At 35.3% G+C, this 25,120-nt stretch overlaps 1 protein-coding gene across 1 annotated transcript; it reads right to left on the bottom strand.

The window, feature by feature from the left end:
• Positions 1-3,725: 3,725 nt before the first annotated feature.
• LOC143578604 (uncharacterized) lies at positions 3,726-4,127 on the bottom strand. Its single transcript, XM_077062128.1, has one exon. It carries the CDS (start codon positions 4,125-4,127, stop codon positions 3,726-3,728), a length of 402 nt encoding a protein of 133 aa, XP_076918243.1.
• Positions 4,128-25,120: the final 20,993 nt, after the last annotated feature.

The raw sequence follows: 25,120 nt of genomic DNA, 5'->3' as shown, positions 1-25,120 counted from the left end.
CCTTTTTAATGATTCATGCGGATAGTCCGGCACTTTCATTTAATGGGATAACTGAACTTTTCCCCTTCAACTGACCTGCGTGAAGGTTTGTCGTTTTTTGGGTTTATGCGGGTTTTGCCGCCTTCCCCATGCAACGACTTTCCACGTAATTATGCGGTGAAAACCGGCATATTAGTGTTGAATAAATTAACCGTTCGACGCTTGGTTGTTAGGTTAGTGTTCAGTTTCCTCTCATGATTCATGCGGATAGACCGGCACTTTCATTTAGTGGGATGACTGAACTTTTCCCCGTCAACTGACCTGCGTGAAGGTTTGTCGTTTTTTGGGTTTATGCGGGTTTTGCCGCCTTCCCCATGCAACGACTCACACTTATGTATGCGGTGAAAACCAGCATATCCGTGTTGATAGTTCATAAAGTATAAATGTAAAATCATCAGCATCGATGTTTTAAGGAGAATCATTTCCATTAGAAGTGGCTCTTGGCCTTTTCTTTACAAATTTGGAATTGATTTACATGCAAACTGTGTAAATGAGCTCCCTTCCATGTTGTTGGGATGGGAGTGCCATCGAGCCGATACGCACCTGGTTCGGGATCTCGTTCTTTACGCAGCATGTAGTCTCTATATCGAAGCTGGAATTTTATTCGTGTTTTCCCCAGCTGGGGTTCTACACGCATCAGGCTGCTCAGCGTTCATTGCGCCACGAGGTGCGCGAGCGTCCCATCTCTGACAAATGCTTCGACCATGTCCTTTACGTCTATGCATTCTTCGGTGTTGTGGCCTTTTGTCCTGTGAAAGTCACAGTATTTACTCCGATCAGCATTGTGACGATGTCGGATTATTTGGGGCTTTGGCCATGGGAGCTCCTCGGTGGCGAATATCTCGGTGACGCTTTTGGTGAGTGGCGTCCATCTGGAGTTCTGGGTCGATCGTACGTTATCCCTTCCGCCTAACCGATGTTGCAAGCCGGATGAGGTGTCAAAGTTTACCCTTGACTGCCAAATGCCTAGCTTTCGCTTTTTGTTTAATCGGGCGGTAAGGACGTTGTCTTCCCTTGTCTTCTGGGTGTAGAGGTTTGTGCTCTGTGGGAGATCTCTACCCAGTTGCTTCTCAGTTTCCGCAAAGCGTTTTGCTGCTGTCATGATGGCATCCCATGTGGATGGCATGCCATCTTTACCCGTTAAGGTGCGGATGAGCTCTGGGTCGTTCGCGCCCTGGATGAAAGCAGCGCGAACAAGATCTTCGCTAATGTTACCCAGACTTAGCTTCTTCGAGTTGAAGCGAGTGATGAAGTCCAGCAAAGATTCATCTTTCTCTCGAATGCATTTGAGGATTGTCCATTGCTCCTCGGTATACTTTCTTTGCTGGCTGAAGTGCTGGCTAAACTTCTGTTGGAAGTCTGCCCAGTCGTAAATGTGGTTGACCGGTAGACGATCGAACCACGCTCTAGCAGCCCCCACAAGCGTCATTTGGAACATGTAACACCACGTAGGTTCCGTCCAACTACTGACGGTTGCCCCCGCTATGAATCTGTTCAAATGATCATCGGGGTCAGATATACCATCATATGTGCCTATGCTGGACATTTGTTTGGCACTTTTTGGGGCAATTGCTTCCGCAATGTCCCTTGCAAATTTGGACGTTCCCGCATTTGCAACGTTTGGTCTGAATGCTTTGGAGAAGTCACGTGGACTTCCACCTGTATTTTTTGGTTTGAAGGCTTGTCCAAAATGCCTTCTCGGTTGGGAGTCCGTTTCCTTACGCTTCCCTTTTGCCCTATGGCGAGGGTTCGCGTCGGAGTCGGATTCCTCCGAGTCATCGTCCAAGTATTCTTTGAATTCGTCGGCCTGTTGGACGGAACGCAAGCGTTCGTCCAACTCAGTTTGGAATTCCTTTTGACGTGCCTCCGCCCATGCCTTAACTTCATCGAGTGTTTGGCGGGGGAGTCTTGTTCGTTTCTCTAACTGGGTATCGGTGAATCCCAGTGAGCGATTATTTACTGCACTTGCCCCAGCTTGGGTAACTGGGGTAGTGTTCATAAAATTTACTTCACTTGCCCCGGCTTGGGTAACCGGGGTAGTGTTTGTAAAAACTGTGTAGCCGGTATTCCCCCCAGTAGCTGGGGTTGTGGTTACCGGAATTTCTTTAACCATCTTTCTAGAAGTTTGAAAAAACTGGAGAAAAATAAAGTTCTAGCTTTATGCACGGATGGCGCCAATGAAGAAACACTAACCGGACCCCGGTCAGATTACGGGTAACCTGGGGGTTAGATAGATGTTTCCCACGAGGGGTTAGACCCAGAGAAGATGGTTCTTCTGATAACCTGCAAAACAGACACCGTGAGCTTGTCACTGAGAAGGGGGGGTTCCTCCTTGTGACCACCCTCCGGTGTGAGAATCAGACTAGATTGCTCTTTAGATATAAATGTATATTAAGAGATTGCTAGAGCAGATATCAGGTATAATATGACGAGATATGATGATCATACCATTTGTGGTATTTATAGCCGAAGGTAGGTTTCCAAGGAGGTGTGGCCGGCTGCAATAGTATTTCTGTACAACCAACAGTAGCCTACGCACGTGCCCTGCTGGTAGTTGGTGGGTAGGCAGCGGCTGATAGTGACCAGGCCTGCTGTATACTATTCCTTTTCCACCAACTGCCGGCTACGCACGTGGTATGACAAGAGTTGGTGAGTAGGCAGCGGCTAATAGTGACATACAGTGCAGGAGCATGCTGCTCGCCATACTGTTAATAAGCTATCGTATCTTTAGTCAGATCTTTTGCCCATACCTCGTCAGGTACAGTACAGAAGATCTTCCTGTATCGTACGGACTGGCTTATTTGGGCGGGAGTATTCCCCCTCCCGCCACTGTGCGGGATTGTTCCCGGCTTTGCTCATTCCTTCAGATGACACTAAATGATTGAGAGCTAAGTGCCTTGTGCGTGTAGCCTTGCTGCGCGGGTGGCCTTCCTTGATGGCTTGTATCCGAGGCTGCGGGAACAGGCGGAGTCCTTCACCATTGGGAGGCATTTCCTGCGGGAACAGCTTGCGTACTGCGCGTAAGGACGTCACGTCTCTGAGCATGGTTGGTCCTGCGGATCCAATTGGTTTCTGCGCAGACGTCCCTCTTCAAGGTGAGTCTTGCGGGTCCAACTGGGCTCTGCTGGGACCTACCTCTTCAGATCTTGAACAGATTTCAAAACAAACTAACAAAATTGAAATGATGGATACAAAAACGCGATGCCTCTCCAGTGTGTCGAGATACTTTCTTTTATAACCAGCAACGAAAGATGGGCTTTAAACAGCTCACATTCCAGCCCAACAAGCCCATGCCTCTAGTAGCCCACATCTCTTTGTTTAAACCATGTACAGAATTTTAGCCCATATCGTAAAATAGCAAACATATTAGAAACAATAAAAATTGAAAGAGATAAGATATAAAAAATAATACTTAAACATTTTAACACTATGTAACGTATGGCCAAGTTATTATATCATTCTCTACGCAATTAATAGCCTTCGTCTATAGACACTCTATAATAAGGCTATAAACACAAGAATGCTTAGATCACAACTTGCATCAATAATACAAATTAAACAATAAATTACGTCTATCAATAAATAAAAACTAATTAACCAAGTTTCAACTAGTCAATATTTTATTTATTTACATATTATTTTTAATTCATATGAAGTAACATTTTAAAAACCATAGCTAATAGAGATCAAAAGTCAGATCGATCGGAGAAATCCGAAGCAAGCCGAGACGCAATCGCAGAGTGATACATGGCATCATGAAACGACTCCGTCTCCATCGTCAACATCCGGAGCTTCCTCGCCTTTTCATCGGTGAAGTTTGCAGAAGAAACTCGAGACTTAGGAATTTTCTGACCGAGATCTAATTCAGAATCGTCACCGGATTTGTTGGAGAAACTTTTTTTATTATTCACCTTGGTTTTATCCGAATTTGTGGATTCAATGTAGTCGGGTTCGGATGACCAGCCGAATAGAGGGGTCCACCAGCTCTTGCGGGGAGCATCCGACTTACGGTTGCCCGAGGTAGAGGCACCAGAGGCTGATGCTCGGGTGATGAGTGATGGTTGAACGGGCATGAGATTTGCTGCCATTTGTTTCTTGCAATGCCGTTATGGATTTGATGGTTGATTGGTTGATATGGGTTAACTGTAGGGTTTGGTTTATATAGGGTAAGCAGTTAATGACTGACACGTGTCAGTTTTGTCGTGAAGTATAAAATGTCACTTGTGGGGTCGGTACTCGGTACACGCATCTCGTGTATTTTTTGTTTGATATTTTTGCTATATATTTATTTTTGTTTATTAATGTTAAATCCTACTTTTTGTTAAATCATACCTTTTGTTTGATATTTTTGCTTTAAATTTATATTTATTTTTATTCATTAATATTCAATATTCACACAACGTTCAAACTTTTGTCGGTTTGGATTCGAATGGTTTCAAATTCATTAAAAACCATTATGACTTAAAGTTAGTGGTGTAAATTCGGGTAACAGTGAGGTTAGGCTGGGTGTTTTCGTTGAAGCATTATTCTGGATTTAACCTGTACTATCGTATCACCTGGTGCTAACTGGACGTGTTGATCAGTTGTTCATTTAATTAATACAAAACATGAATAACAATAAATCTATAAATTTGTTATCATAGGGAGAGTAGTTACGCAGCCGATTATGATGTAATTGACATGTTTTTCATCTTGATCGAGTTCTCCTTTAAGATGCATAGTTAAGAATGGTGTTAAGGTTCTTGAGAGAAACCCGATTTGGAAGAGAGGAGACACACAAAATTGTATGTATGTTTTTTATTAGGTTATTATGTTAATTTTTATCTCTCAACCATTTATTAATTAATTAAGGGTAATATGAATTATCAATAGTTACCAAACTAATATATAATAAGACTTCATTAATTATTTTGATCTATTATAATATAAACGATAATCATGGCTATATTAATAAATATATAAAAATATATAATATATATATATATATTTGTTCTTACAGGACGCTGATTGTATACTCATTGAAGTCTCTGCCAAACTCATCTGAGTCTGTTGTGGTTCAGGTGAACGGGGGCTTCGGCAAGCTTATTTACTTTTTCTTTTCAAAAATGTAAAATAACAAAATAAATTAAACGACCAAAGTGATAGAGAGTGTGTGGGGGTATGTATAGTTAAGTTCATATGAAAAGTAATATTAGTGCAATAAATATGAGAAATTATTACAAGTAATCAAATTTTTTGTTATGTTTTTTTCTTTTAATAAAATCAAAGGGTATCATGAAGATTTAATTGTTATAATTGGTAAGTAATTGAAGTTTTAAAAGTTTTAATTTTGTTAGTTTATTTATGTGCTAACCAAATTTAAAAAAACATTATTATTCATATTTGTTTACTTATATAACAGATCTCAAATAATCTTTTCTTACTCAACCTAAAGATTGCTTCTTATTTAAAAAAAAAAACTAGGATATAGCCCCCTACGATACACTGGTGGTTAAAAAAAATACAACAAAAAATTAAATTTAATAATATGAATAATAACATACCTTATGGATTCATAAGATATAAATAATGATAAATAAAATTTTATAATTTATAAATATCTAAAAAATCATTTAATACAACATTTAAAGTTATATTTTTAATTTTGTTAGTAATTTTATTAATAATAATAGTATTATTTGACATCTTAGTTACCTACTCTATTTGAATTACATGTGGAATAATTCTTTGTTTTAATAATATAGAGAGATATCCTACACAACTAAGTTCACATATATTATTCCCCACACAGTCAACATAGCAACAAATAACAGACATCATACGAATAGTTTAGTATTATAACCAATATGAAAAGTTAAAATATAAAGGGAGACAAAAATGAGAATGGTGAAAAGGATTTGTGGCCATATAAAAAACTCCTCAAAAAAAAATGTAAAAAATTAATAAAAAAATCATAACTTAAAATATAAATAAAAAATAAAAAAATTAAAAGAACAAAAATGTTTCCCTCATCATTCTCGTTCCAAAAAAAAAAAATCCCGAAAAGACACAATGTAGAGACGAAAGACAAAATGACGAAAATGAACAGAAGACTCAATTATAACTAAAAAAAGACACAATAAATCGCAAAATATAACACAATACCGAACAAAATATAAATCAATATCAAGGGAAAAAAACATAATGTCTAGCAAAAAAGACACAATCAATGACGAAAATAAACACAAAATAAAATGATAAACAAAAAGAAACAATAGTCTTTTTCACTCACTATTGTGTCTTTTTTGAGGTTTTTTTTTTTAAGAACGAGGAAGACGGTGGAAACACTTTTGTGTTTTTACTTCTTTTGGTTTTTTATTAAATTTTGAGTTATGATTTTTTAGTTATTTATTTTTTATTTTTTTGAAAGGTTTTTTTATGTGGCTATAAATCCTTCTCATTTTTGTCTCCATTTGTAGAATAACCTGACCCTATACCCAATATCCTACACAACCGAAAATTTCAATAGTTTTTTTACATAGATAACATACATTAAACATTTCCAGCAAGCGTTCCAATAAAACATCCTACACAATAAACATACTAATATATTATCCTATACAAAAAAAATTTGTTTCCGACACATTCAGCATCCCGAGATAATATCCTGCACAACCATACTATATAACTTGTTGCCTACACATATTTGCTTAGACACGTATGTTACCTACACATGGTCTCTTGAACACATACCCTATACTTAATAGCACAATCCTACACTAATGACCATGGCCTTAACAAGTAAAATGTAGGTACATAAAATCTTTAATTTTTAAGAAATATGAAATCAAGTTTGTTCAATAAAGAGCACAAGTACTTTTAAAAAAAAAAACTAAATTATGAATATAGTAGCCGCGCACAGGCATCTCGATTATTGTATGGGTCTTTAATTAAGAAAAAAAGTCATATACCATCCAGTAATCTTCTAAAACTTGAAGATTTTACCAATCGTGTTTCCCGGGATTTTAATTTTGGAGGATGATGATGAAAGTTAATTAAGGCATGAAAAAGATAACAGATAAATTAATTGTACACCTGATGATAAGAGTTAATTATGGCTAAACCTAATTGACTATTCTATCCTTTATATTAAACAACAGACAATAATTATGGGTTGGTAACTACAACTATGCCACTTCTAGGGGTGTTCAGCGATTAGTTTAAAACCGCAAAACTTCCCAAGCCGGTCATTGGTTTGGCTTCGCGGTCGGTTATTTTTTGACGTTCGGTCGGTCGGCTTCAAAATTTTCAAAACCGTAATGAACGGTTTAGCTTGCGGTTTTTATTGAAAACCGGCCGTAAAAAACCGGACCGGACCGTAGGATTTATTTATATATGAATTTTATTGTTTTATATTAGATTTATATAATTATTTATAATATATCATATGTTTTAAAAATTGGGCTTCTTGTCTTAGCCCATTATAAAAGCTAGTGTGTAATTTAGCCCAAGTTTACTAAAAGTCTAGTATCCCGTTATGTTCTAGGCTTAAATTCTAGACAATATGATTAATTATGGGGAACTTGCATTTTGGTTATTTTATTTTTGGACAACTTGAAATCTGAACTTGTAAATTAGAGTTTAAGTTTTTGACAACGGCATATTAAAGCCTAAACCGTGAAACCGGCCGGAGCCAAACCGTTAGTAACGGTTTGGTTCGGTTTGGTTTTTATTTTAAACGGTTGGGCTTCGGTTTTCGATTAGCAAAAACCGTACTAACAATTTGGCTTATGGTTTGACCTAAAAACCGTCAAAACCGAACCGTGAACACCCCTAGCCACTTCCATTATTTGCACTTGATTATAAGTAATCAATTGTCCAAATCAGGTTGTCACACTTTTCATAGTAATGTCATATCCCGCATGGATCATCCCTATCAGTGACGGATCCATGAATTTTTTTCAAGTGGTACACTACTTTTAGAGTCAAATGTAAAAAAATCCGGGTAGGTTCGAGGTTCGGGTCGGTTCAATAGTTCAGGTCGGTTCGATAGTTCGGGCAAAGCTCATCACATAATAAAAATGCGATAAAATAGCAATCTAACAAATTAAAACTAACAATCTAATAAATTAAAACTAAAATTTTAACAAATAACTTAACAATTAGCAACAAAGTTAACATTTAACAAACGAATCTAAACATACCTATACAATGGGAGGATTCGAGGAAGAGTAGTAAGGTAGGAGGAAGGAGCAACAGACCAATAGTGGTTTGTGGTCAGCCGTAAAGTAGCAACGATGGTTAGGAACAACGGTCAAGCGATGGTCGGCGATTAACGGCGGTGGTCTAGTAGTGGTGTGTCGTGTGCTTCAACGGAGTATGAAGAGGGGAGAGAGGCAGGTGCTTGTGTCAAAGTGTGTTTTATAAAACCCTAAGATTGATATAAGGCTGAATTAAAACCCTAAAATTGATATAAGGCTGAATTAGGTAAAAAAAACAATTCTACAATTATGTTTGCTGATAGAATCGAACCCGCGACCTCTAGTTTACAAAGCTTAGAACTTACCAACTAGACCAATGCATGTGTTGTGATTTGGGTGGTTCCTTTCTAGTTTATAAGGTGGTTCACTATAATATTTTCTATATATCAACACACTATTATTTCAAAACTCGAGTGGTTCCGAGGAACCACACTTTTATTAACTGGATCCGCACTTTTATTAACCTGATCCCTACACACACACACACACACACACACACACACATATATATATATATATATAAACATCATCTAAAAACTAAAGAATAGGCCAATATAAGTTAACTTTATACATTTTATGTATAAACTTACAACGTTAGGGACCAAATATAACCAGTGAAGTTGAAGGAGTAGGGGGGGGGGGGTTGTTAAGTGTTAAAAGAGACGAACTTAATTAACATAAGTCCCACCAACCGTACCTATCTTCTTCAACCTCCCCCCCCCCTTCATTTGTTCATCACCATGGCTGCACATAACCAGAAAGAAACCCTAAATTTCGTCCAATTAAAGGTAAGAAGTTGCAGCATAACCCAATTTCCAATAACCTCTAACATCTACTTTTCTGTCGCGAGCTGTCTCATGTAAGGTTGTTAGTGCCCCTTGTAACGTGGTGGTATTGTGGTGTTCGCTTCCAGCCTGGCAGCAAGCAAGGGGCCCCACCCTGGTTAGCGGACTACAACACACAGTCTTAAAGAAATTCGTGGGTTTCAGTTTAGTTTAAACAAGGTTAGGTTAGTTTAGGTTGAATCTATGAACACATTTATCAAAGCAATCAATTAAGTTGTCGGGTTTGTAGGATGTGTTGTTTTACCCATGTATTTTTTAAAAATCTACTTTTAAGAGGTAACCATTAAGAAGTAGCCTCTTAACTATTCAGCCTTAAGGTTACCTTTTAACCATTAAGAGGTTAAGAACTATTAAAAGGTAGCCTATTAATGACCATTAAGAGGCTACCAAACAGCCCTGAGTGTCTATTGCTAAAAAATTTATATTAGACGCTTGAGTTTTAGTTTAAAATTTAAAATGCATTTGATTCAATGATTTTAATCACATTATTTTATATATTTGTTGTAAAATGCATATTTAATCACATTAATTATTTTAGAGAGAACTTCGGTTTTGATCCCTGTGGTTTCTTAAAATTATCAGTTTTGGTCCAATAGTTTATTTTAGACTTTTATGGTACAATAGTTTCAATTAACTATCAGTTTTAGTCCAACCAACTAACGTCATCCATCAACCGTTAGTTAATACAACTTTGAGGGAATTTTTAATATTTTTCATAAACTTTTAATTCATATGAATATTTCTTTTTTTTTTACTAAATATAAGTTTTATACCTTTTGTTATTTTCTAACTATTATGGTTTATTATATTTGTTTATATATAAATATTACTTTTTTTATTTTTTAAAATATTTTTTTTGAAACCGAAGCTTTTTAGGCAACCATGTATTTATTTATTTATTTGTATTTGAATAGTTTTATTTTTACTTTTTATAGCCATAATATTATCTAGGTTTTAAAAACAGAATAGTTATTTTTTTAAGGTCCATTAATTATACACTTTTACTAACTATAAATGATTTAAAAAAATAGTTTTTCTGCTTTTATTTCTCGGTGGTAAACAAAACATATATTTATTTTATATTTTTTTTTTACTTTTCAAATGGAGGGTTTTTGGAAATTGTTTATTAATTTTAATTCTTGGTTTGCATTTTTTTTCGAACAACTAAATTTTTGTACTCAATAGAGTTTGAAATAATTATTTCACAGCTTAATCACCTTACTAGCTCATCAAAATGGGAATGACGTCTTGGTTTGTATTTATTAAAAATATACACTTAAATAAAAGTGTCAGTTTTGAAAAAATTATATTTATTAAAAATAAAAAGTGTATAGATATTTATATTAAACAAATATAAGAAACCATAATACTAAAAAATAACAAAAAGTATAGAATACTTAATTTTGGTAGAAACCCCAAAAATTCATATGAATTAAAAGTTTATGAAAAATATAAAAAAAAGCCCCTCAAAGTTGTATTAACTAACGGTTGGTGGATGACGTTAGCGGGTTGAACTAAAACTGATAGTTTGTTGAAACTATTGTACCATAAAAGTCTAAATTAAACTATTGGACCAAAATTGATAATTTTAGGAAATCACAGGTACCAAAATCGAAGTTCTCTCATTATTTTATATATATGTTGTAAAATGCAATTTTAAGGTATTAAAACAAAAAGGTACAAACTAAAAAGTTCAAGTTAAACATGCTATGTGTCTATCAATCTACGAATATGTTTATATAGTTTAGGTTTAAGTGTCTTAACGACTTTTTGATTGGTATAAAACTTATGGATTTTTACCGGTTTGACCTGTCAACCAACGAACTAATACAACATATTTAACACGGCTAATTGAAGACCATGATTAGACAGAAGTTTCCTAGAAATATCTTTATATGGTGTCATTTTGGTACTTTCTCTAATTTATACTTCAAAATATAAATAAAAGTCATATTTGATTTCAAAATTGGTGATATGTAAAGACAAAAACGCATGGCAAGGGCAATCAGAATTTGAGTAGTCTTGTTAGGACCACACGTAGACCATACCGTGGCTTGCGCACATGTTTTACAATTAAACTTTCAAAACTTGTGTACTTAAGTACGCTGTAGCGTTGACGTGGTCCTTTTGAATGTATATACGTTACGGATTTCGTGTAATGCTTCTTGTCGTATACAAACATTATAAGAAAGAGAACAAATTCTGATTGTAGAAACCGATCGGCACCATCATCATTTTGGTATGCATTTATAAAATCATTAGAAAGGAAAAAAGGAAATACGTATAAACAATGGGTTCAGTCACTATAATGGAAACCAACTTAGCCTAATTATGGGAGTAATTCAAAAGTGATGCCTAGCATTTTTCCCAAACAATAGAAGAATGGCTAATATAACATAGCATAACATTTATCCTGAAAATGAAGTAAACATCAAGATATTTGTCTTCACGATAACACATTCGTGTAGCATCTTAAATTTTAACGGTTATTACTTAATATATATATATATATATATATATATATATATATATTGGGCAATATAAAAATTAAAAGAGGTCCTTGTTTAAGCTGTCGAAATTTATAATTGGAAGTAGTAAATACATGCATTATATATTTATATTTATATATATAGGATGAGTATAATTTGAGAACTCTTAAATTATTTAATAACCCGAAAGAACTCTTAATAACTAACGTGTTTTCTAAAAAATTTTGTATGTTAGTGTTATTTAAGTGTAGTTTTATCACTTTTGACATCTAATATTTACAATTACAATTATGAAAATTAGTTTTTTTATGCATATCTATGTTTTTTTTACACATGTGTAAATTTTTATCACATAAATTTTACGCATGTGTAACTTGTGATTTATATATGTAATCAAATTTTTTTTTTATAAATATGATAAAACAAGTCTCAAATAATATTAATATATAAAAAAAGTTAAAAAAATATTTGATTTTTAAGAGTTCCTAAAAGTTCTTAACTTTTATATATATATATACACACACACACACCAGTCGTTAAGTACTAAAATATTGAAACATGAGTTTTAAGATGAGTTTGTACAGATTATTAAGTTGGATGTATGAAGTGTAAATAACCAAACTTTAGTTAGATACAAACACAAGATAAAGAAAGTCGAGGGACTAAAAATTAACTTATGAAAATTCTATTAAAGAGAAAAAACTCCAGGATATTACACGCATTTCACAAATATCAAGTGTGTGTGCGCGATGGTAAAGAGAAAACGAAGGGGAGGGATTGATCTATGATCATTAAAGAAAGTCATGATATAAATTATGTGTCTAACCTTCATCCATCATTATCCTTGAAAGATTTGTGATACGTTCTAGTTATTGATTAAGAAACCTAGAAATCTATTGTTGATGGGTTTTATTATAGGTAGTAATATTATTGTTAGGTCCAGTTTTGTTTATGATAAGTCTTTTGTATTGGGCTTTTGATGTTTTGTTTGTGTATGTTTGGGCCCAAGGCTATGTAAACAAGCCCATTGGGCCTCATGATATAAAACCACTTCTCGTGCATGCTTCTTATAAATAGGGAAGCATGCCATGAGAACACAAGTCTTTTGTCAATCTTATCCATCTACTTTCTCTCACTCACTTCTCACTAGAATCGAACATAAAACACTCAAGATCCGAGACCAAAGGTAGCTTGGTGTGATATTCCGCTAGCACCGAATTTGGTTGTGACAATCGTGACAAAACCGTATACACCTTAGTATTTACAAACCGAATAAGCGATTAAACGCTTATTACGCAACAAACGAACGATTAACCGAATAGGTCTGGATATGACCCAGATATCCTGGGGGCCGTCTATAAGTGATATACGTTTAATATAAGCTAATAGATTAGTATTATGGCCTTAGTTCGATAGCAAACAAGTTAAACGAAAACATGCTTGTTTAACTACCTGCTATAGATTTAAACGCGAAAGATAGTTACAAACCAAGCATTGTATCATCCGTTAAGCCGAAAAAGACTTACCAAACACTTATTTGAAATGTTTTAAGCGATCCGTGAAAATGTTTTCAAATTTTACAAATGTATACTATGTTTTTATAAATTTATACAAAAATAGCCAAAAAACACTCGTTTTCGCGTTATTTGTTCTACCCGATATGTTTTTCGCGCCAAACCTGAAATAAATTTGAACTTGGGTTTTCGTGTATGGGCTTGCAAATACAGAATATTGGTCTAAAATGGGCCAAGGGAGGCCCATTTACACTCCCGACCGCAAATGTTGTTACACTTTCCTTAAGATTTCTAATTGTTTTATATTATATATACCAAGATATTTTAAAGTCACCTTTGACAAATTCTAGACATATCCTTTCAGTTCTTCATCAAGCTTCAAAAAAAAAAACATAAGGTAAATTGATTATTTTGATCATTTAATCATGTTTAATCAAGTTTAATTCCATGTAAACATAGTTTGATTACCAAAAATCATTCCTAACCATACAAAAACCTTAAAAATGACCCAAAAACATTTTTTGATCCTACACATGGTTAGGAATCAGAATCATACTCTGTTTTAGCCATAAACACGGATTAGAGGGTTTAAACGGCGTTTTTACGGTTCAAAAGTTTGGTTTAATATCCTAGCCAAAACCCTAAGTTAAGAGGCTGCCATGTTGATGAAACTTGCTTGGTTTGTGACATAGGACTTGTATCTAGCCTACATAGGAGCACAAGAGCTTGAAAAGTTGATTAGAAAGGCGGAAACGAACCAAAACCGCTAAGGTAATGCCGAAACACTCGCTTACGGGCTGTTTAGGTTAAGATTGTGATTTGCATATTTTTAGGTCTTGAAATTTTACAGGGACATCAGGGACCATATCATTGAGTCCCTGTTCAAATTTGGTAATTTTTTGACCATTCGAGAATATTTGACGAATTTATTACTGAATTGGGACGTTTATTAGGGAAAAATAGTTAAAATGCTTGAAAAATTATGAAATTTTGTGGGGAACTCATATTTGATGTATTTTGATCACATATAAAATTTGGGATCATTTGGAAAAGTTTAAGGGTGTTTTTGCGCATATGCGTTCGTATGATTTTTTTTAGCCAAATTTGGGCCGAAAAGAATATTGAACAAGCTTATTGCATTCTGGAATTGATACAGGTTGTTTTGGGACATAATTTTAGTATTCAAGAATTTTTGCGGAATTTTTGGAAATCGTTTGGGATAAACGGACGATTTTCAGGCGAAATATAGCTGATAAAATGAATTTTTATAAATTAATAAATCAGTAATTAATTCCAGAAATTTTTTTTATTTAAAAATCTACATATTTTATTTTATAAGTGGCTAAATTTTCATAATTTAATGATTAATGGTTAGTTAATCATGCTAATTTAATGATCAAAATATTTGATGTATTTTGATCACATATAAAATTTGGGATCATTTGGAAAAGTTTAAGGGTGTTTTTGCGCATATGCGTTCGTATGATTTTTTTTAGCCAAATTTGGGCCGAAAAGAATATTGAACAAGCTTATTGCATTCTGGAATTGATACAGGTTGTTTTGGGACATAATTTTAGTATTCAAGAATTTTTGCGGAATTTTTGGAAATCGTTTGGGATAAACGGACGATTTTCAGGCGAAATATAGTTGATAAAATGAATTTTTATAAATTAATAAATCAGTAATTAATTCCAGAAATTTTTTTTATTTAAAAATCTACATATTTTATTTTATAAGTGGCTAAATTTTCATAATTTAATGATTAATGGTTAGTTAATCATGCTAATTTGAAGACTAAACAAATTCAATTTTTAATAAAAACCGGCAAGTTCGCGATTATGTTCGGAATATCAAAACACCAAGAATGATCAAAAAATCATATTTTCGGATTAATTAAGTAAAAACGAACCTTTTGATGAGAAACCTGGACAATCTGGATAGATTGTGCACGATTCTTCTCAAATCAAATTGAAAAAACGGAAACGGGCCCCGTAGCTAATTCGGGACCCTGATATGTGATCTTTCCTTATAACTTAATCATTTTATTAACCAACACATCTACCCAAGATTATTTCCCCATAACTGTTTTCTGAATGCGTAAACGAACAACTTGGCCCAGCTGGGAAAACGGGAAACTGAGCCAAGTTCGGTTTTAAGTATTAGACATTGAACAACATCATAACCTAAGCCTATTGCCACTTTCTGGGCGTTCCAGCTATACCCGGATTAGTTATACAGCCCAGTTTAGTGTTGAGATTATAATAATATTAAAATATTAATATTATTATAATATTGATTATAGGAACTAGTGATAGCGAATCGAACAAACCGTGAGCTAACACAGTGCTGATTATCTACTAAACAGTGAGTTTCATGACCCCACTCTTTAAACAGTTTTACGAACTTTTGGGGTTAAAAGCATGTTTGATTATGCATACATATCTGAAATTTGTAATGATGTGAATTATCTAAGTGCTAACACACGAAAGTCCCCACGATCACAGTGATTAACTTTGAGCCGGTGGCTTGTGAATAGTACTATTGGTTTGACAAACCCAAACTTAATCGGCCTGGTTGTCGTGTCACATAGCGCCGTTTTCACATGACCATATTTATATATACAGGCTATGTAGTGTTAGACATGGCTACCAAGGCATGTTGTGGGCGGAAGGGGAGCCACAGTGGTTGATTGAGCGTGGGAAATCGATGCACGTAGCACATACAGTCAAGGCTTCACTATAGCTTAGCATAATTACATCATTTACATACATACATACTTATATCACGATTACAAGTGTTAACTTGTGAATATTCATAACTGTTTTCTTGAAACTCGTGAAACTCACTAACTCCAGTAGTTGACCCGTTTTAAACTGCTTTTCAGGATTACCAAAGTTGGAGTAAAGTGATTTCGTGCTAACTATTGCGGAACGTGCTTGATGCTATGTGAATAGACGCAAGGTTATTAGTACAAATAGAATAGTTTAACGAACCTATTTTGTTGTAACACCTAGTTTGTAAACAAAGATAGTTCAATGTAACATAATGTAAACTAGTGTGTAATGTTTCTTTATAAACAATGTTGTTGATACCAGAGGTGTCTGTTACATTCCCATTTTATGCTTCCGCATTGTGCTAGTCAGGGTGTGACATTGGTTGATCCAAGACACGTTGTTAGATCTACCTAGTTGTGACCTACAATTGGTATTAGAGCTTCGGCTCACTAGTTGAGGTTTTTGGATCACAACCTTGGGTTTTGATCATGAGAAGGTGAAAAGAAAGTGTTCTTGCAAAGAAAGACCACAAAAACACAAAAGGATTCGGGTTCAAAGTTCCACAAAATGACTTAGAAACTGTTCTTGGTAGAAATCATAAGTTTAAAAGGTGTTAAAACTCAAGAAATAAGTGTTTAAAGTTGTTGAAAAATTTGTGTTTAAAGTTCTCATTTGCATGTACTATGGGGTTGTTGTACTAACCTTAAACAAGATCTGACAAGTTAGGTAAACAGATCCCCAAAAAGATTGTTTCTAGAAGATCCAGAAAACTTCGCATCGCTTGAAAGTGCGCATCGCTGGGATTCAGCTTCGTATCGCCGCAAACATCGCATAAGATTTTCACTTCGCATGTCAATTTGCATTGCATACGTTTTCGCTTCGCATCGCACAAACCTAGCTTCACTTCGCAAAAGTTTTCGCATCGCAAAAATTTTCGCATCACTTGAAATTTTCGCTTCGCTTCGCTTAAACTTTCGCATCGCATATAGTTTCGCATCGAGAAGAATTTCGCTTCGCATCCTGTGCGTATTTTTAGTTCTTTTTGGTGAGAAACTCATCCATTTGAAGACTGTTGGTGTTTGGAACTAGTTTGAATGATGACTACAGCCGATTTTGAGTTGTTGAAGAGCTATATGCTGCTTGAGAATCAAGCAGGAACCACCACAAAACCTCCCAAGTTCATGACTTTAGAAGATAATTTTGTTGATTTCAAGTGGAGGTTTATGAACTTCATTTCTTTGACTGATTCTGACTTACTAAGATGTTATGAAGTGGGTCCTCATACTCCTATGGTAGCTACTCCAAATGGGCAACAACCAAAGCCCATTGAAAGTTATGATCAAAATGATAGGACCTTGGTGGAACAAGGCAAGAAAGCATATCTCACTCTAACTGTTTGTCTGTCAAATGAGGTCACTGAAACTCTTCATGAACATACTACTGCCAAAGGGTTATGGGATGGCTTAGTAGAGAAGATAGAGGGAAATGCTGAAATCAGAGAAAACAAGAAGGCATTGTTGAAGGAAGAGTTCAATATGTTTAACTATTGTCAAGGAGAAAGTGTGGGGGACTTAATCAAAAGATTTGAGAAGTTATTAGTAAGAATCAAAGCTGCTGATGTGAACATTTTGAATTCAGAAGTCAACCACAAACTGATGAACTCTTTGCCTTACACCTGGAGCACCAATACAGTAACCATTAAGAGAACAACAAACCTGAATGCCATCTCAAACACAGATTTGATATCCACTATCAAGTCATTTGAAATGGATGAGTAATTGAGAATAAACAATCATCTAAGTTCTCTTAATCAAGCATGAATGAATCCAAGCTCAGCAATGTCCACTGCATTCATAAGCAAGTCTCAGCAGAACATGTATCCTGTGACCACTCCAAAGCATTCCTCATCAGTACCTCCTCAGAAAACTGCTTTTATTTCAACTGGAAATCAGTCAGTGTGTCACACTCCAACCTAAGGCGGAAATGCCGGGGCGTGATCCTGTTGCTCACAGCTCGAAGATATTATCAGAATATAAAAGTGATAATATCTAATTAATTATTTTAAATTTCAATATACACACACGTTTACAAATACAGTAACCAATTTAAATAACAAATATGAATTCAAATAAAATTTAACTTGATTTCATCCTAAAGTCTTGTCTACGTGTCCAAGCTTCAAGCTTCCATACAAGTAACCTGCATATGCGTATAAAATGGAGTTTTTATCAACATAAAGTTAAGTGAGAATATCACCAGTTTGACACAACAATACAATAAGCATAACGTGATAAGTGTGAATAATGAAATTAAACCGTAAACAAGTATGCGGACTGTTGATACACATTTTGTCCGTCTCGGTCTTTATTCTCAGTTAATGTAATAGTTTAATAGTATAGGGGTTGTTAATGTAAATATGCCTAAGTGTAAGGCACATTCGTTACCCCGTAACGAATGTGTCACATTCGTCTAATGTACGTCCCATTCGTTAACCCTGTTTAATGAATGGAACATAACGAATGTTGGCCATTCGCTATCATTAATGTATTAACGAATAAGGGTGTTTATTCGTTAAGTAAGTGTAACGAATGACTCATTCGTTAAGTCTATCTTAACGAATGAGGTCATCTTCCTATATATTCATGTAATCTATTTTATCTAATATAGTTCCAACAGCTCTGATATTTACGACTTCTCACTCGTTACTCTGCCAAATTATTCTCTCAACACACACACTACACACACAGTAACGTATATTGATCCTATTCGTATCCTAATCAGCAAATGCATCGTTGTAATCACAAGATCTAGATCGTAATTAGCTCTTACAAGTGGTATCAGAGCTCAGGGATCTGATCTACAATGATGTTAGTTGATTAAAGAGTTTAATTGAGTTCAATTGATTCGTTTTCATGATGAATTGACATGAGATTGAAGTCTGATTGAAAGTTTGTGAAACAGAGACGTTATAGTTTTAATATAAACAAGAAATGGAACAAGTTTGTGGTTGTTCGTAAGTTTGGACTAGTATAGTGAGGTTTGGTTTTGGTTTAGGTACCCTTTGATAAAGGTTTAAGGTGATTTAAGTTTGATTCGGACGAATTTGAAGTTTTAAATTGGTTTTTAGATCTGATGAAGACTCATTCGTTATGATGAATACTCATTCGTTATGATGAATGCTGATTTGTTAAAGATCTAACTGCCTATTCGTTCAGTTCTAACTGCTCTTTCGTTAAAGTTTCATCATTCGCTAAACCTCATTCGCTAAGACTCATTTGTTAAGCCATTTGTTAAGCCATTCATTCGTGAAAATCTTTAACGAATATCACTCATTCGTTAAAGTAATTCTCATTTAACGAATATCTCTCATTCGTTAAAATGATTCTCACTTAACGAATGTCAATCTCATTCGTTAAAATAACTCATTCGTTAAAGTAACGAATATCTTTTATTCGTTAATTTTCTCATTCGTTACTGTGATCACATTCGTGTGAACAGTAAGTCTAAGTTTACAGTTTTACAAGTTTAGTCCTTGAAGTTTAACCAGTGTTTCATTTTGGCTTCACAAAATGCGTCTTACTATGCATTAGCCTCTCAGAATGTGTTATTGCAGCAGATGCTAACTATGGATAATGAAATCGGAAGTCACAACAAATGTCCCAAATTGTTAAAATTGTTAGACTTTGCTCACTGGGAACTGATGTTCCGTGCTCATTTGGGATCTGTGCATCCTAGTAGTGTACGTTTTCTAGACGACGTGTATGCAGCACCATTGATTGGAAGTGACAACATGGGGTGGACTCCGAAAGCATTCAAAGATTATGAGACTCATGAGCTAAAAGATTTTGAGAGTGAAACTAAAGCATACTCAAATCTCACCATGGCTTTACCAGAACAAATTTTTCATCAATACAGTGCCATTAAAGTTTGTGCTTCTTTTTTCACAACTTTGAAGACGAGAAGTTTGGGAAACACTCTTGAGAGTAAAAAGACTCTTGTAAAATTTCAATTTAGAAATTTTATTTTGATGAAAAACGAGACAGTGGAAGAGATGATTAACAGATTTAGTCATATGATTGTGGAGATATCCCGTGTCAATCTTAAGCCAACAGAACCAGATAAGATTGATACTCTGAAGAATGCTTTACCTTCTTCATATTCGACTTTCTTGTTTGTATTGAAAGAAAACGGTTTCTTTCTAAACACTGAACTTACTGCTGTGCAATTTATAAACAAGATTGAAGAAAGGGAATTTGATATCAAATGTCAAAACTCATTGAAATGCAGAGGATCTGTGCCATATTTATGTTTATGTAACGTTACCATGCCGGATTCTCTCTAGACATCCTAATGTATTCATCCTCATCATAATGTAATCATCCTTTAACGTAATGAACACAATCTTAACGTATCGATTTGCAACTAGTTCTTGGCTCGTAAACGTTCGAATAACGTTTCAACAACGAGCCAGGAATCTAGTCGCAAATCGATACGTTAAGCTTGTGTTCATACATTAATGGAGGATAAGTTACAGAGAAAATCCGGCATGGTAATGTTACATTACATAAATATGGCACAGATCCTCCTACACATTCACTAGGGAAGGCCTATTTATAGGCAGTCCTGCTCATTCGTTAACATCACTAACGAATGAGGCTTCCCATAGCGAATGACCTTCCATTCGCTAAACATCCTTAGCGAATGGGCATTACTTTAACGAATGAGCCTCCATTCGTTACACTGTAGTAACGAATGAGCTCTTACATTAACGAATATGTCTAGTCTTTAACGAATGAGGCCCATTCGCTAAACATCCTTAGCGAATATGCCTTTATACATTAATATAAAGACTAAACAACCCCTATCCTATTCGAACAGCTGCGGACACCAAATCCGTGCATTTACAGATTCCCCCTTTTCCGTAGCCGTCGAATGCTTTCCAATACTTTAACGTCGAATACTTTAGCCTTCAATACTTTAGCAACAAATACGTTAACGACGAATACGTTAAAGTCTAATACTTTAACTGTTAATACTTTAACTGCATATCATCAGCCGTACAACCAACCTTCCCCTTGGCTGATGATTCTCGGGCTTGTGCAAACAAACAAAATATAACTCTTTGTAAACAAACCAACAACTTGTAGCTACTCATATCAGATCTCCCCATCAAATAAGCATCTCCAGGTGATCATTCCGATCATCCAACTGGCATATGATATGGTTCGATCAAACCAGTCAATCAGCAGCAAGTCATCGGCTATCTGTCGCACTGATAAAATAAAAATGTCTTTACCTTTAACCTCGTCACACATCTTCATGAACAACCCGATCATTCCACATCTTTCACATCGGTCTTTACTCTGTCGATAACGTCTATCCCAAAATATAACTCTTTGAAGCTCTTCGGTAACCAATACGCTTGGATGCGCTAATGCTTTGGGCATATGATTCAGAGCTCCAACCTTCATTAATCAATCTCGAACGATCGGATTCTTCAATCAAATAACAAGACTCGCATATTCCTCAACAAGATCAACCCATTCAAGAATTGTCCCCTTCAATAGAAGCAATCCGCCGAATACTCATAGCCAACATTGTCAAGATCAAAGTCCCTTAGAAAGAAGTAATCGGACAGAAACTCGTATCCCACATAGTCAGGTTTCAATCTCGAACAAATCAATCCACAATCGAAGAACAAACACAATCTTGAACTCAGTCAAACATAGCTTTTCAAACGCGAATTACCACCCGAATTGCAGTAATTTTTCAAGAAATCCTTGCAAACGTAGGAAGATACCAATCGAATAAGCTCTTTGAAGTTTTTATCTCCCCTATTTCTTGACAAATTAGGTAAGGTTTTGAATAAATCTTCGAAAATATTCAATAAAGTTCTCGTCAACTTAATCGGTTACTCCCCCTCGGCCCCTCGATATGCGTAAAAAGTCGGCCGAAAATATATCACATTTGAAGTTTTGTTTTTTTTTTTTTTTTTTTTTTTTTTTTTTTTTTTTATGAATCTCATACGTTATCCTGTTCATTCGTTATCCAGGTATCACATTCGTCTAGCATCCATCCTCATTCGTTACTTCTTGAACGAATGGTTCTCATTCGTGAACCCTATAACGAATGACTCATACGTTAAATCCATATTCGTTAAGCATTTAACGAATGTCTTCCATACGTTAAACCCTCATTCGTATGAACAGTACATGAATGAGTTTTCATTCGTTAAACACCTCATTCGTATGAACAGTGTAGGAATGAAGTTCACATTTGTTAAATTCCAACGAATGTACTCATTCGTTAAGCCTCCATAACGAATGAGTTTAAAATTAACGAATGGGTTGTTGGCAGTTACTGTAGACGCCAGAAAAACACGAATCACCGGAAAATTCTGTTATTTCGCCGAAAAACTCATATCTTCAAGCTGTAACAATGGTAGATTCATCCAAACATCATAATAAACAACCAAAATACATCCATATGCTCGGATTTTGATCTGGAGCATGAATATAACATCCAATTCATCATTTAAGCATCGAATCCGATCTAATTAAAATCAACCAATTACTTGGATATTAATGGCAGATTCATCAATCAGCCATTAATAACAATCATAATGCATCACGAAGCTTCGGATTTTGACCAGGAACCAGATTATATCTTAAATTTCATGATTCATACACGAAATCATTCCAAACCAGATCAAAATCATACTTTAACACGAAAAACACGAACGAAACCGTATCACGAGCAACTGCCAGCTCTGATACCAATTGTTAAAACGTTATAGGACGTTTACGAGCCAGGAATCTAGTCGCAAATCGATACGTTAAGCTTGTGTTCATACATTAATGGAGGATAAGTTACAGAGAAAATCCGGCATGGTAATGTTACATTACATAAATATGGCACAGATCCTCCTACACATTCACTAGGGAAGGCCTATTTATAGGCAGTCCTGCTCATTCGTTAACATCACTAACGAATGAGGCTTCCCATAGCGAATGACCTTCCATTCGCTAAACATCCTTAGCGAATGGGCATTACTTTAACGAATGAGCCTCCATTCGTTACACTGTAGTAACGAATGAGCTCTTACATTAACGAATATGTCTAGTCTTTAACGAATGAGGCCCATTCGCTAAACATCCTTAGCGAATATGCCTTTATACATTAATATAAAGACTAAACAACCCCTATCCTATTCGAACAGCTGCGGACACCAAATCCGTGCATTTACAGATTCCCCCTTTTCCGTAGCTGTCGAATGCTTTCCAATACTTTAACGTCGAATACTTTAGCCTTCAATACTTTAGCAACAAATACGTTAACGACGAATACGTTAAAGTCTAATACTTTAACTGTTAATACTTTAACTGCATATCATCAGCCGTACAACCAACCTTCCCCTTGGCTGATGATTCTCGGGCTTGTGCAAACAAACAAAATATAACTCTTTGTAAACAAACCAACAACTTGTAGCTACTCATATCAGATCTCCCCATCAAATAAGCATCTCCAGGTGATCATTCCGATCATCCAACTGGCATATGATATGGTTCGATCAAACCAGTCAATCAGCAGCAAGTCATCGGCTATCTGTCGCACTGATAAAATAAAAATGTCTTTACCTTTAACCTCGTCACACATCTTCATGAACAACCCGATCATTCCACATCTTTCACATCGGTCTTTACTCTGTCGATAACGTCTATCCCAAAATATAACTCTTTGAAGCTCTTCGGTAACCAATACGCTTGGATGCGCTAATGCTTTGGGCATATGATTCAGAGCTCCAACCTTCATTAATCAATCTCGAACGATCGGATTCTTCAATCAAATAACAAGACTCGCATATTCCTCAACAAGATCAACCCATTCAAGAATTGTCCCCTTCAATAGAAGCAATCCGCCGAATACTCATAGCCAACATTGTCAAGATCAAAGTCCCTTAGAAAGAAGTAATCGGGCAGAAACTCGTATCCCACATAGTCAGGTTTCAATCTCGAACAAATCAATCCACAATCGAAGAACAAACACAATCTTGAACTCAGTCAAACATAGCTTTTCAAACGCGAATTACCACCCGAATTGCAGTAATTTTTCAAGAAATCCTTGCAAACGTAGGAAGATACCAATCGAATAAGCTCTTTGAAGTTTTTATCTCCCCTATTTCTTGACAAATTAGGTAAGGTTTTGAATAAATCTTCGAAAATATTCAATAAAGTTCTCGTCAACTTAATCGGTTACTCCCCCTCGGCCCCCTCGATATGCGTAAAAAGTCGGCCGAAAATATATCACATTTAAAGTTTTTTTTTTTTTTTTTTTTTTTTTTTTTTTATAAATCTCATACGTTATCCTGTTCATTCGTTATCCAGGTATCACATTCGTCTAGCATCCATCCTCATTCGTTACTTCTTGAACGAATGGTTCTCATTCGTGAACCCTATAACGAATGACTCATACGTTAAATCCATATTCGTTAAGCATTTAACGAATGTCTTCCATACGTTAAACCCTCATTCGTATGAACAGTACATGAATGAGTTTTCATTCGTTAAACACCTCATTCGTATGAACAGTGTAGGAATGAAGTTCACATTTGTTAAATTCCAACGAATGTACTCATTCGTTAAGCCTCCATAACGAATGAGTTTAAAATTAACGAATGGGTTGTTGGCAGTTACTGTAGACGCCAGAAAAACACGAATCACCGGAAAATTCTGTTATTTCGCCGAAAAACTCATATCTTCAAGCTGTAACAATGGTAGATTCATCCAAACATCATAATAAACAACCAAAATACATCCATATGCTCGGATTTTGATCTGGAGCATGAATATAACATCCAATTCATCATTTAAGCATCGAATCCGATCTAATTAAAATCAACCAATTACTTGGATATTAATGGCAGATTCATCAATCAGCCATTAATAACAATCATAATGCATCACGAAGCTTCGGATTTTGATCAGGAACCAGATTATATCTTAAATTTCATGATTCATACACGAAATCATTCCAAACCAGATCAAAATCATACTTTAACACGAAAAACACGAACGAAACCGTATCACGAGCAACTGCCAGCTCTGATACCAATTGTTAAAACGTTATAGGACGTTTACGAGCCAGGAATCTAGTCGCAAATCGATACGTTAAGCTTGTGTTCATACATTAATGGAGGATAAGTTACAGAGAAAATCCGGC

Source organism: Bidens hawaiensis, unplaced genomic scaffold (genome assembly GCF_021521415.1).
Source record: "Bidens hawaiensis isolate Kalapana, Puna unplaced genomic scaffold, B.hawaiensis_p1.1 tig00029301_1, whole genome shotgun sequence".
In the NCBI taxonomy this organism is placed as follows: domain Eukaryota; kingdom Viridiplantae; phylum Streptophyta; class Magnoliopsida; order Asterales; family Asteraceae; genus Bidens; species Bidens hawaiensis.
The sequence above is the reverse complement of the archived record's forward strand: the minus strand, read 5'-3'. Positions and strand labels throughout refer to the sequence as shown.

Excerpts from the sequence above, each read along its gene's own strand:
- LOC143578604 (XM_077062128.1), bottom strand. The coding sequence starts at position 4,127 with ATGGCAGCAAATCTCATGCCCGTTCAACCATCACTCATCACCCGAGCA.